At 53.7% G+C, this 10934-nt stretch overlaps 1 protein-coding gene across 1 annotated transcript; it reads right to left on the bottom strand.

The window, feature by feature from the left end:
- Positions 1-5809: 5809 nt before the first annotated feature.
- ZNF703 (zinc finger protein 703) lies at positions 5810-8897 on the bottom strand. The gene is made up of 2 exons (XM_006859969.1): positions 8480-8897; positions 5810-7533 (listed from the first exon to the last, which is right to left on the bottom strand). Exons 1-2 carry the CDS (start codon positions 8714-8716, stop codon positions 6007-6009), a joined length of 1764 nt encoding a protein of 587 aa, XP_006860031.1. The 5' UTR covers positions 8717-8897; the 3' UTR covers positions 5810-6006.
- Positions 8898-10934: the final 2037 nt, after the last annotated feature.

Below are 10934 nucleotides of genomic sequence, written 5' to 3' on the forward strand. Positions count from 1 at the left end.
GTGTGCCCCCACCTTTTAAAAAGTTGAAACGAACAGTTGGTCACTATCAATTGACCACAGCCCTGCTGACCTTGTTCCTACCCCTGAACCAGGAGAAGTTGCTTTGTTACTTTCTTTTTTTCCCCCTTGTCTGGCCAATTTCGTCCCCTCCTCTTTTCTCCCCTCTGCTGGGGGTCTTTCCTGTACTTGGACCCAGCGGCTGACAGCTGGTTTGGGGGAACTGCAGGAGAAATTGTGGGCATGCTGAGCCTTACAATAGGGCAGGCTTTGTCCAGGGGCCATGGTGCGTCTCCACTGACCTTGGAAATGAGTGACTAGGGATGACTGAGGGACGCAGTTTCCTTCCCTCTGTGGGCTGTAGGTTTTTAATGTCTTCTTTGTTGGTCTGGGCCCCTGGAGACTAAGCTACCGGGAGAGACTTTAGGCTGTTCCTTCCCTCCCTCCCCGGACAAAATGGTGCATGCTTTTCCTGTTTAAACAGGGCGCAGTTGTGAAGTGCCCTGACTTCGCACACACCAAGGCCCGGCAACGGCTGCAATAAATCAATAGGAAAATAGAAGCTGCCAGTTAGACTAAACAAGTGCATTTGCAAAGACGGCTAGCCCTCATTAATCACTCTGACAGTCCTAAAAACACATTTCCCCTTTAATGACTGTATTTGGATAATCAGTGCTTTTTCCTCCTCAGTCAGAGTTTGAGTAACAGACAGCTGGTGTTATTAAGCCATTGGGGAGGGAGTGCTGGGATTAGGGTCGAAGGAGAGCCATCCACTGGAGGTCTCAGCAAACTCAAACGGGGTTGGCTGTAAAGCTGTTGTTATGCAATAATGAGGGGAAGCTTTGTACTGCCATTGACGGCTCTCACTCTCGCTCTCTCGGCAGCCATGTGCAAGTTCCCCCAAACCTTGACACCCACCTGCATTATGTGAATACAAAAGCCTCATGTTGGGTTTTATGAGCTTTGGCGGATTTAACCCCGGGTCGGGGAGGTAGGGGTTTCTCTGGCAGGGAGGTAAGAAGATGGGTTGATGTGATTTGGCTTTGTTTCCTTTAGGGGACTTTGGCTTTCAAGAGAAAGTTTGAAACCCAGCACATTCCTCTTTATAAATGATGTAACACATTAATGCACAGCACATTATGAAAATGGTAATTCAAACCCATAGTGCTCCAAATTAAACCATACATTATCGGATGCACTCAACCATCTATTTTGCAAAAAGACAGGATGAAATCAAATCAAATAGAAAACTGGTGTGCAACTTCCCCCACAGAATGATTAATAAAGTGCAGAGGCACGGGATTATTGCAAGACGAATTCCACCGTAACCCAGACATACATCAGGAGGGAGTTCATATTTTGAGAGAAGCAATCATAGTATGCTGGGCAGGGCAAGACAATTATGGCTGTGGAAAGATGGAGAAGGGCCCCACACCTCCCACATGGGCTACAGATTTCTTAGGAGAGGGGTTTGTGGGTGGATGGTTGGGAAGTTAAAAACTTAGCACCACACAATTCTCTTTGAGTCAAACCTGTATCGAGGGTGTCTTTTCCCTCCCTCTCCTCCCTTCCTCCTGCTGCGGCCCACAAGGCCACAAAAATAACCAGGCAAGAGGTGTGAAAATAGGACCTGGAGCCAGGAACGTCCAGTGTCTCAAGTTCCAGCTCTGTGGCTTCCACCCTTCCTGGTGCCTTGGGAACACAGTCCCCACTTCTGGCGCCTGGGAGAGTTTAGGAGGAAGTGGGGGAGGAGGGTAAGGAAGAGAAGGAGGTAGAGCAATAAAGGGTAGAGGTAGGTGAGCCTCAAAGAAAGAGTTGTTGGATGAGTTAATTATGCAAGTAAGCAGTTGGTGGGGGAGTACTATCACTATGAAAATGGCAACTTTGCTTAATGACACTTATGCCACCCAAAGTAGCAAGCTGCCCCTCCCGCTAATTAAAGCACCCACATTTCTCAGGAACATGGCCAATTTACTGGTGGGGTGAGCTGACATTTCAGGTGAGAAAGGGGAAGAATTGGGAGACTTCAGACTACATTATCTGCCCTTTGGTGTCACCCTAGGGGGAGCTAGGGAAGGCTTATTCTAACCAGGCTCAGCAGCATCCTTCCCAGTCTCAAAGGCCACCACTAAACACAGTTAATGGGGAAACCCAGTAATTGAAGGAGTTTCTAACCCTCCTTCCACTTTGGTATATCGAAAATATTTGTGGGACTTAAGTCTCTACACCAACTTCTTGCTGCTGGTACTGGAGAGTTTCACCTCAGAGCCCTATGTGCAATGGAACTGAAACACTGCCTAGTCCAGGGCCAATCTCACTAAGGTTGCTATATTTGAGCCCATTGTTGCATACCACTTTATCAACTAGAGCATTTTGGTCCCTAGGGAGGAATGTGTTAAGGCCATCAAGTGAAAAAGAGTAAAGTTTTAAGTCAGGAAGACCTTCAACGAGATGGACTGGCTAAGTGGCAGCATCGATGGACTCAAGCGTGGCAACAGTAGTGAGGTTGGCCCGGATCTGGAAGTGGTTCGTTCTGCTGTGCATAAATAAGGTCGCTATGTGTTGGTACTGACTCGATGGCACCTAACAACAACAACAACAATAAATGGAGCAATTTCCAGAAGTTTTAGCAGGCATTAAATGAAAACAGGAGTCCTGGTGTGGTGCTGTGGGCTAATGTGTCAGACTGCAAAGTCGCTTGAACTGCAAGGTCGGTGGTTCAAGCTCACCGGCTGCTCATTGGTAACTTTATACAGGGTCTCCATGGGTCGGAATCAACTTGATGGCACTTAAAACACACACACACACACACACACACACACAAGGTACCTGAAGGAAATGAAGATGTTTGACGAAGAGAAGATGAGAACATAATACAGCAAACAACGCAAGAAAAAAATGAAGCAATGAGACACTACATTTCAGGTCTTTTTAAGATTCAGGGCAATTTAAACTGAGAAAATGGATAATGCTGGTTCTCCAGAAAGACCCTGAGCTGGTTTCAGAAAGACTTCTTCCCATTCTGCCTCTCTATAACTTAAGTATCTCTTGTGCTTTTTGTGACAGTAGCAGCCGGAATTCTGATTTCAGGCTTCCCTCCACTGGGACACACACATGGTCTTCTGGTGGCTTTCTGGCACTTTCTGCACAAGAATCTAGTTGTTCTCTTGACTAATGAAAACACAAATTTTACCCATCTACGAAGACTAGAGAGCAAAGAAATAAGCTGTATGTTGAGATTCTTCTTGTTCGCAGAGGGGTATACCAGGTGAGACAAGGCTGCGTACAAAGCAGCGAGTCCCTAGTTTAGTGTCTGGACAAGTGAAAAAGGTGTATGCGGCGGAGGCATTCCCTCACCCCAGTTGACCTCGGCCTACAGACGCCTTAGAAACACGCAGTTTGTGGAACACACACTTCCTCTTAAATAACACACCTCCGGAAAAGCAAGCAAAACATGGCAAAACAAGAATAACAAACCATCGCCAAACTGACCCACGAAGAGGGGCCAGGGCCAGGACTGGACAAGGAAGGCCACAGGGAAGCACGCCCAACAGGTGGCCCCACGTGTCCCGGAGCGCGCGGCCAAGGCCCGATCTAGGCGGAGGTGCCCGGCGTCGCGCCTGGAGCCTGAGCTCCGTTTCCCCATCACGCAGTCTTGCCACTTGGGAGGGGGCGACGTCGCACCTGGGAGAAAGTGCCCCTCCCACGATGATGCCTCCGGAACCATCTGGACGTTTTTCCAGCCTCGGAGACTCGCCAAGGGGACGCCCTTCCGCTCAGTGTGGCCTGGGCGGTCCCAGCCCTCCCCATCACCCCAATAATCGATACCCCCCTCGCTCGCTTCCCCAGAGACGACAGAAGCCAGTGTCAGTCATGCAAGCTCAAGGAAACAGGTAAGCCAGGAGGAAGAGCCGAACTCCTTGGGATCAAGTGTAGTTTCCAGGTCCCGGTAATCGCAGCACCTTCTTAGCAAAACCCATACCCCACTCCCGCAAGTCTCTGGGGTCGACCACCCAGCACCCAAAGTCTTGAGAAGCACCTCTCTCAGCAGATGTATTTACCTTTTGGTCTCAAAGTGTATAAAATGCACTGTCAGGAAAAGGCGGAAAAAAAAAAAAATTCCCACAGAAACAGGAAGTAGAACTCCACATTTAGAGTAGGATGTTCCGAAGGTGCTGTCGCGGCTGGCGCTGTCTTGGCTTTCTATTCGCCTGTTGCTCGTCTTCCTGCCGCCAAGTGGCGCCAAAGGCCTGTTGTTTCTGCCCGCCCGGCAGGCTCCAGGGCAGTGTTAATGCGAGTCTCAGCTTGAGCCCTTGGTACTGGTTCCCGTCTCAGCCCCTTGCACCTTGGATCTAGGCCCAGAGGAAAATCCACATTCATACACGCCCTCCACTCTGGCCCCAGGAAATGTCAAAGCCTTTGAAGTGAGGCTGAGAGCTAAATAACTAAGTGGAAAAAATAATAAAGGTGGTTTTATGTTATTTGTAATGCGTTGGCAGAAGTTTTGACTCCCCCCACCCCACCCCCCTTTTGAGGAAAGCAGTAAACTGGTCCTTGAATGGAAATTTCTGAAGGAAACCATAAGGAATTTTCAACAAGAATAAAAGGGCATCTGCTTAGGTGTCTGGAAGTGGGATGGTGGGTGAGGCAAGAGAGAAACACACCACGGTGTGAATATAGCCAAGTATTCCATTTATTAACAAAATAAGTCTTACCAAGGGAGAGTTCTATTCATCCCAAGCAGGTCGGCAGCCTCCTAGCTGCATAAGACCGAGAGGGAAGGAGGGTGTGGGGAGAAGACCTAGGGGCCCGAGTCTTCCATCCCAATCACTGCGGGAGCCCATGGCCAACTCTGGGGACTCTGTTGGATCTTGCCTGAGAGGGGATGAGGGGGACTGCTGTGATCCACGTGCTCCCTGACTGCTCACAACATTCCTCAATGGGAGCTAACAAGATTGCGTAGTCCTCTGACATTGCGACTGGTCGGCTTTGGAGGGAATTAACAAGAATCACCGTCCCCCATCCCTACCACCAGGGAAGGGGTCACTGCCCCAATAACGGAGAGAAAAACAATTTCTATAAAGCACTTCGCAAAATATAAAGAGCAAAGTTTCACGCCAGCAGGGCCTATTAGGACTTGTAGTTGAATAAGAAGAGTCCTGTGGCTCTCACCAGTGATCAGTGATCGGTGAGACCACTGGGGTGCTTGGGCCCCTGAGAGGGATTCTGGAGGATTTAAAGTAGAGGAAAGGCAATGTCAGAGCCCCTTTGGATCCCTCTATCTGGGAAGCCTGCTGGTGGGATTAGGGCTCTTGATATTCAGAGCAAGGTAGAGGAGAAAGGGCCCAGACCGAGGACCCTATGAGAAAGAGTCTCAGGACAGAGTTCCTGGTTAATAGAGTTCCTGGTTAGGACCGCCTATCACCAATGCTACCCCCTCCCCAAATGCATTACAAAAAATATCTCCTCTCTGTCACTTATACGAAGGAAAAACACAACCTAGAATGGAAGGAAACAAGAGGGAATGAAGGGGAAAGAGGATACGGTAGAAATGTCATTTTAACGGTTAAGACTCATGCAAGAAACTCCCCAGGAAGAGAAAAACAAAATAAACAGAAGAACCCACGAGCCCCAATTCTCCCTCCTTCCCTAAAACCAAACCAATCAAAAAAGAAAGACTAAGTAAACAATTACAACGTATATCTAAGAAAAAGAAAATAAAAGGAAGAGGGGCGGGAACATGTAGTTATTTGTGTGATTAATATTATTATTTGGGGGAACACAGACTTTTTGCATACCATTGACTCGTGTGGGCCGTTAATGCACTTATATTCCCAGCTTGTAAGCTAACATTATAGTAAATAAATACACAGTCCGGTGGGGAGGGTCTGGGCAGGGAATCCCGGGAGGGACAAGCAGTGGTGGAGGTTGCAGCGGCAAAGACGGTTGGGGGAAGGAGGGAGAGAAGGAAGAAAAAGCAGGAGGGAGGGAAGGGAGGAAAAGCTGTAGTTACTGGTATCCAAGCGCGGAGGCTGAGGCTAGTCTCTGTCCATATAGCGCATATGGAGAGTAGTAGGGTCCGGCTGTGGGCAGGGATGGCACCGCTAGGCCCCCAGCTGTGGATAAGTGGCTCTTGCCATAGGGGTGGTACCGGCTTAGCCCCAAAGTGTGTGGACTCCGCAACGACAGCGACCCAGGGCTGCCGGGGGCGGCAGGAGGGGGGAGGTGCAGGTGGCAAGAGGCTGCGGCTGCGGCCGCGGCGGCAGCACTGCCCAGGCCTGAGGCCCCGGGGTAGGCGGCCAGCAGTTTCTCGGCTCCCGGCAGGGCCGTGTGAGTCCGTAGGTGGCTGAGCAGCTCCTCCGAGGTGGCGAAGCGCTTGTCGCACGGCCCGCTGGCCGCCACCCAGTTGCAGCTGTGCGGCAGCGGTTCGTTCTGCAGCATGAAGCCGTAGGTGTAGAGGGGGTGGCCAGGGAGCGCGGCCTGGGCGGCGCTGGACGAGAGAGCAGCAGGCTGCAGAGGGTGCCCGGGGTACACCAGCGGGTAGCCCCCCGCTTTTAGGCTGGGCCCAGCGGGGTCATGCGCGCTGCAAGTGGAGCAGCTGGAGCCGCCGAGGTGCGAGGCGCTGTGGTAACCTCCTAGGCAGTAGGGGTCCCGGCATAATCCCTGCAGGAAGGAGGGCGGTGAGGCTCCGGTGAGCGGGCTGGAGCTGGGGGGCTTGCCTGGTGGCAGGCCCAAGCCTCCTGATAGCTGGCCTCCCACGAGGCCAGACTTGCTAGGATCCAGGCCAGGCACGAACTGAGATGGGTAGCCGGCATAGGCGCCCACGATGGAACCGTGGTAGCCGATGCTAGAGGGTGGCAGCGGGAAAACCGAGTGGCCTGGTTTGTAGGGGGATACAGGCGCCACGTGGCCTGCCCCCACTAACGCAGAGGGAGGCTCCGACTTGCGCCCGGAGGTTCCGGCCTCAGCGCCGCTGTGTGTGCCCGGCTCTCCACCGCCGCCGCCCCGGTTCACCGCGGCGGGCTCCGGGCTGGGCTTGGGCTCCTGGTCTTTCTTGTCCAGCTCCCCGCCCCCGCCGCTGTTCTTGCAGTCAGAGTGGTGCGGGGAGCCGCCCCGGGAGCCGCCAGGGGAGGATGAAGACGACGATGCGGAGACCGGCGCTCCATGCGGAGGAAAGGGCGGGCAGGCAGCACTGGGGACCCTGAAGCCCGCCTTGTCACCCGGGGATGAGGAGGATGAAGAGGAAGTGGAGGACACAGAGGAGGAGCCGCCGTCTTTACGGGAGTCACCACCACCGGCGCCCTTGGAGTAGGGCTTGAAGCTGGACTTGTCCTCGGTCGGGGAGTCCCCCAGCTGCTTGAGGGCCGCCGACGCAGAGGAGACGCACGAGGCAGAGCGGCCGGGGTCCTTCTCTGCTCCCAATCCGTTGGCCGCCGCGGCTACAGAGTTAAGCTTGGAAGAGGGCGGCGGGTCCGGTTTGCCGATCTGGGAGCAGGTCTGAGCCAGCAGCGCCAAAGGACTTTTCTTGGCGTCCAGCTATGGGAGACAGCGGCGACGGAGGGAGAAGAGGATGAGACTGTGAGAGCACTAGAATGAGCGGGGACGCCCGGGGACGCCCGGGGAGCTAGGTGACTCTGGAGACGGGAAGGAGCCTGGGGGAGAAGGCCTGACAGCTAGGGCTGGGACCGGGTGGGGCAACTGGGCGGAGCCCGTCCGTAGGGGGCTCCCAGCTCTTAAGGGTCCGCGTGTGTGCCCTAGGCCTTGGGGAGCGGGGCAGTGTTAAGAGATTCATGAAGGGGCACCTACCAGAGAGCTTTCCTCTTGAGTTGGGGTTGTGACTGGCCCCCTTCTCTCTCATCTCCCCATCCTCCAGGCCCAAGGAAAAACTTATTCCTCCAGTTTGGGTAACTTAAGTTTGGGACGGGCTTCTTGAGGTGGCGCCAAGAGGTGAGAGCTGGGAGAAGAGCATTCTACAGGAAGGGCTGCCTTTGGCGCTCTTAAAAGCCCCTCCCTTCCCGGGAGGGCACCCAGGGAAGTGGGAGGAAAAAAGAACTAAGATCTGAGTGACTGGGCATAATGCTCCCTAACCGAATCGGACAGAGGTGGAGTGAGACCTGGGCGGTCCTGTCTTCAAAGGAAATGGAGCAGGATGGGGAATGAGAGAGCTCCAGGAAGGATCGCCTCCAGCCTGGAAACTGGGTGCTGGAGTAAAAGTAAATGGCCCAGTGGGGACTTCAAGAACAAACGCAATACTAAAGAAAACACGTAGTGGTGGAAGGGAACCTTCCATGGTGAAGCCTGGGGAGAACTGGGTGGACACTCCGATCGATCCTACTGCTCTCCGTCTTTCCTCACGCCGTCCATTGGCGTTGCTGAAACTGGGGGTAGCATGGAGTCCCGGGACGGAGGGAGCAGGGCTCTGGGCCCACCATTGGGGGTGGAATGGGGACGGCGCTGGGCAAGCAGTAACCGGGAGACTGACCTCAATGGGGCTCACTGGAGTGGAAGACAGCGGCTGCAGGTACTCCGGATGCAGGAGGTGGCCGGTGTGAGCGCTCAGCATCTTCAGGACCCTGATAGGGAGCCGGTTCGCCTGGCGCAGGGGGTCCGCCGGAGGCAAGAGGGACACCGCCGCCGGCACCGCCGGCCTCTTCCCGCCGCCGCCGCTGCCGCTGCTTTCGGGTGTCCTTGGGTTAGATCCAGCGGGCGAATCGCTCATTTGGAGGAGGCAACGCCACTGGGGGGGGCGGGGAGGGAGGGGGAGCACCGGGGAGGCGAGCTCCCGGGGCGGGTGGGCTCGCTTCGCTGCGACTAGCGCCTTGCAGCAGCTGCTTCGCTTCTTCCCCTCCTCCACCAACGTCGCCGCCGCCGCCGCCGCCGCTAGCCCCGGCGAGCAACACAAAAACCTTCGTCTTCCGCGAGCCGCACGTCAAATAGCCGCGATCGGCAGCCACACTTCAAAGGAATCGCCGCGCCCGCCCAATCGCAGCTCTCGCCCGGACCCGGGGCGGAGAGAGCGGCGGGCGGAGGCCGGCGCTGCGGGTGGGAGGGGAGAGCCTTAAAGGGGCCTCGCCCTCGTACCACCGCCGCCGCCTTGGCCTCTAACCACCCTCTGTACTCCTCCCTACCCCCAACTAGGCGGCCCTCGTACAGAGGTTCCACAAGGGACAGGACTTCTCCGGGACCCTGGGCTCTGCGCCCGAATCCTCTGGCTTTCCTAATCCCCTCTTTCCTTCCTTTCCCACCTCTAAGGGTTGGTGCTGACGGGGTTGACACCCTGCTCGCCGTGTGTATCCGTGGTTGTCTCTGTGTGTTTGTGTAAGGCAACTGGGGTGGCAACGCAAATCCCAGCCTTTCCCAGAGGCCGCGACCCCCACACTCCTTCCCCGATCTGGCCTCTCGAGTTGTGCTTAGAAGCTTCGAGTCTCAGAGGCATCTACTGTTCCCCGGGAGCGGTGCGAACCGCTTCAACTACTTTAAGCTTGTCTAGTCGGAAGCACGCAAGTTTGAGGACTCCCTTCCGGAGTGTGACAGTCGCAATGGAGCGTGAGCGCAGGCCCGCGCAGAAGCGCTGTACCCTAGGCTGTGCGCGTCCGTCCGGACGCTCCTGGCCCACTGTGCCTGCGCACTGATTTATAGGTTTAGTGTTGGGTGTATTTAACGTTTCTTATCCTGTCTTGTTTAGAAGCGTAAAAATTCCTCCACTGCACCTCACCTACCTGCTATTTTGGAGGTTCCCTGCGTCCTGTGAGAGGTTGGTGTGCCATAACAGGGGTGGATCTCTTTCCAACAGCAGCACGTCGACACAAACAAGCTCCAGAGATACGTCCTCCTCCTCACTCCCACTCTCTGCCCTCCTCCCCCACGGGGGAGGTTGCACTCGATTTTCCCAAGGGAATTTTGAAATTTCGAATTAAAAAAAAACTTTTAAATAAAAAATAACAATGTCTCCCCCTGCCCTTCCTGTATCAGATACAGTGTGCATGGCCAACTTCCCTCCTGGCAGATATACTAGTACCGTGTTCGAATTAAAGCTTCCCTGTCCTCGTCAGGCGTTGATCAGAAGGTGAATCTAGACCTTTGTGCTGCGGTCTTTGGGGAGACCAAGTCTGCGTGCTTTCGGTGGCCAGTGGAGGCGCGCTGGTGTCACTGCCTAGCTTTGAGTACCACTTTCCCAGCCCCAAACCATCACTTCCGATTGTCAGACTTGTCACTAGGGGCATTTTGCTCCAGGACTACCTGTCCCTGACTCTACCGCTGTGACAACATGAGAGCCCAAAATGGGGATTGGTAATTTCAAAGGCGTTCTTCAAGCAGAGAGACATAACTTTCTTAGAAATAACAACCATGAACCTTTATCATGCTCAGTAAAGAAGACAACAGCCTATATACTCTCAGGCCATATCAATCATGCACTAAACTAAATGTGCTTCCTAAATGTTTGCTGATATTTTCGCAGTGTAGACCTCTTAGAGAGGAGTCCTTGAGTGACCCAAACGTTTAAGTACTACAATACTAGCTAAAAGGTTGGCAGTTTGAACCCACCCAGAAGTACAGGCCTGGTAATCTGCTTCTAAAGGTTACAGCTTTGAAAAACCCTATGAAGCATTTCTGCTCCCGTACACATGAGGTTGCCATGGAATCAAGGGGTAATGAACAACAATAGTCTTCTTAGAATCACACAGACTTTCTTTCCCTCCCCTAATTTGTTGTTGTTGTTAGGTGCCATCGAGTCAGTACCGACTCATAGTGACCTTTTTTATGCACAGCAGAACAAAGTACTGCCTGGTCCTGGGCCAACCTCACTATTGTTGCTACACTTGAGCCCATTGATTCTGCCACTTTGTCAATCCATCTTGCTGCAGGGGTCTTCCTCTTTTTCTCTGACCCTCCACCTTACCAAACATGATATCCTTCTCCAGCGACTGGTCCCTTCT

This window comes from Chrysochloris asiatica, unplaced genomic scaffold, assembly GCF_000296735.1.
Source record: "Chrysochloris asiatica unplaced genomic scaffold, ChrAsi1.0 scaffold00035, whole genome shotgun sequence".
Taxonomy (NCBI): domain Eukaryota; kingdom Metazoa; phylum Chordata; class Mammalia; order Afrosoricida; family Chrysochloridae; genus Chrysochloris; species Chrysochloris asiatica.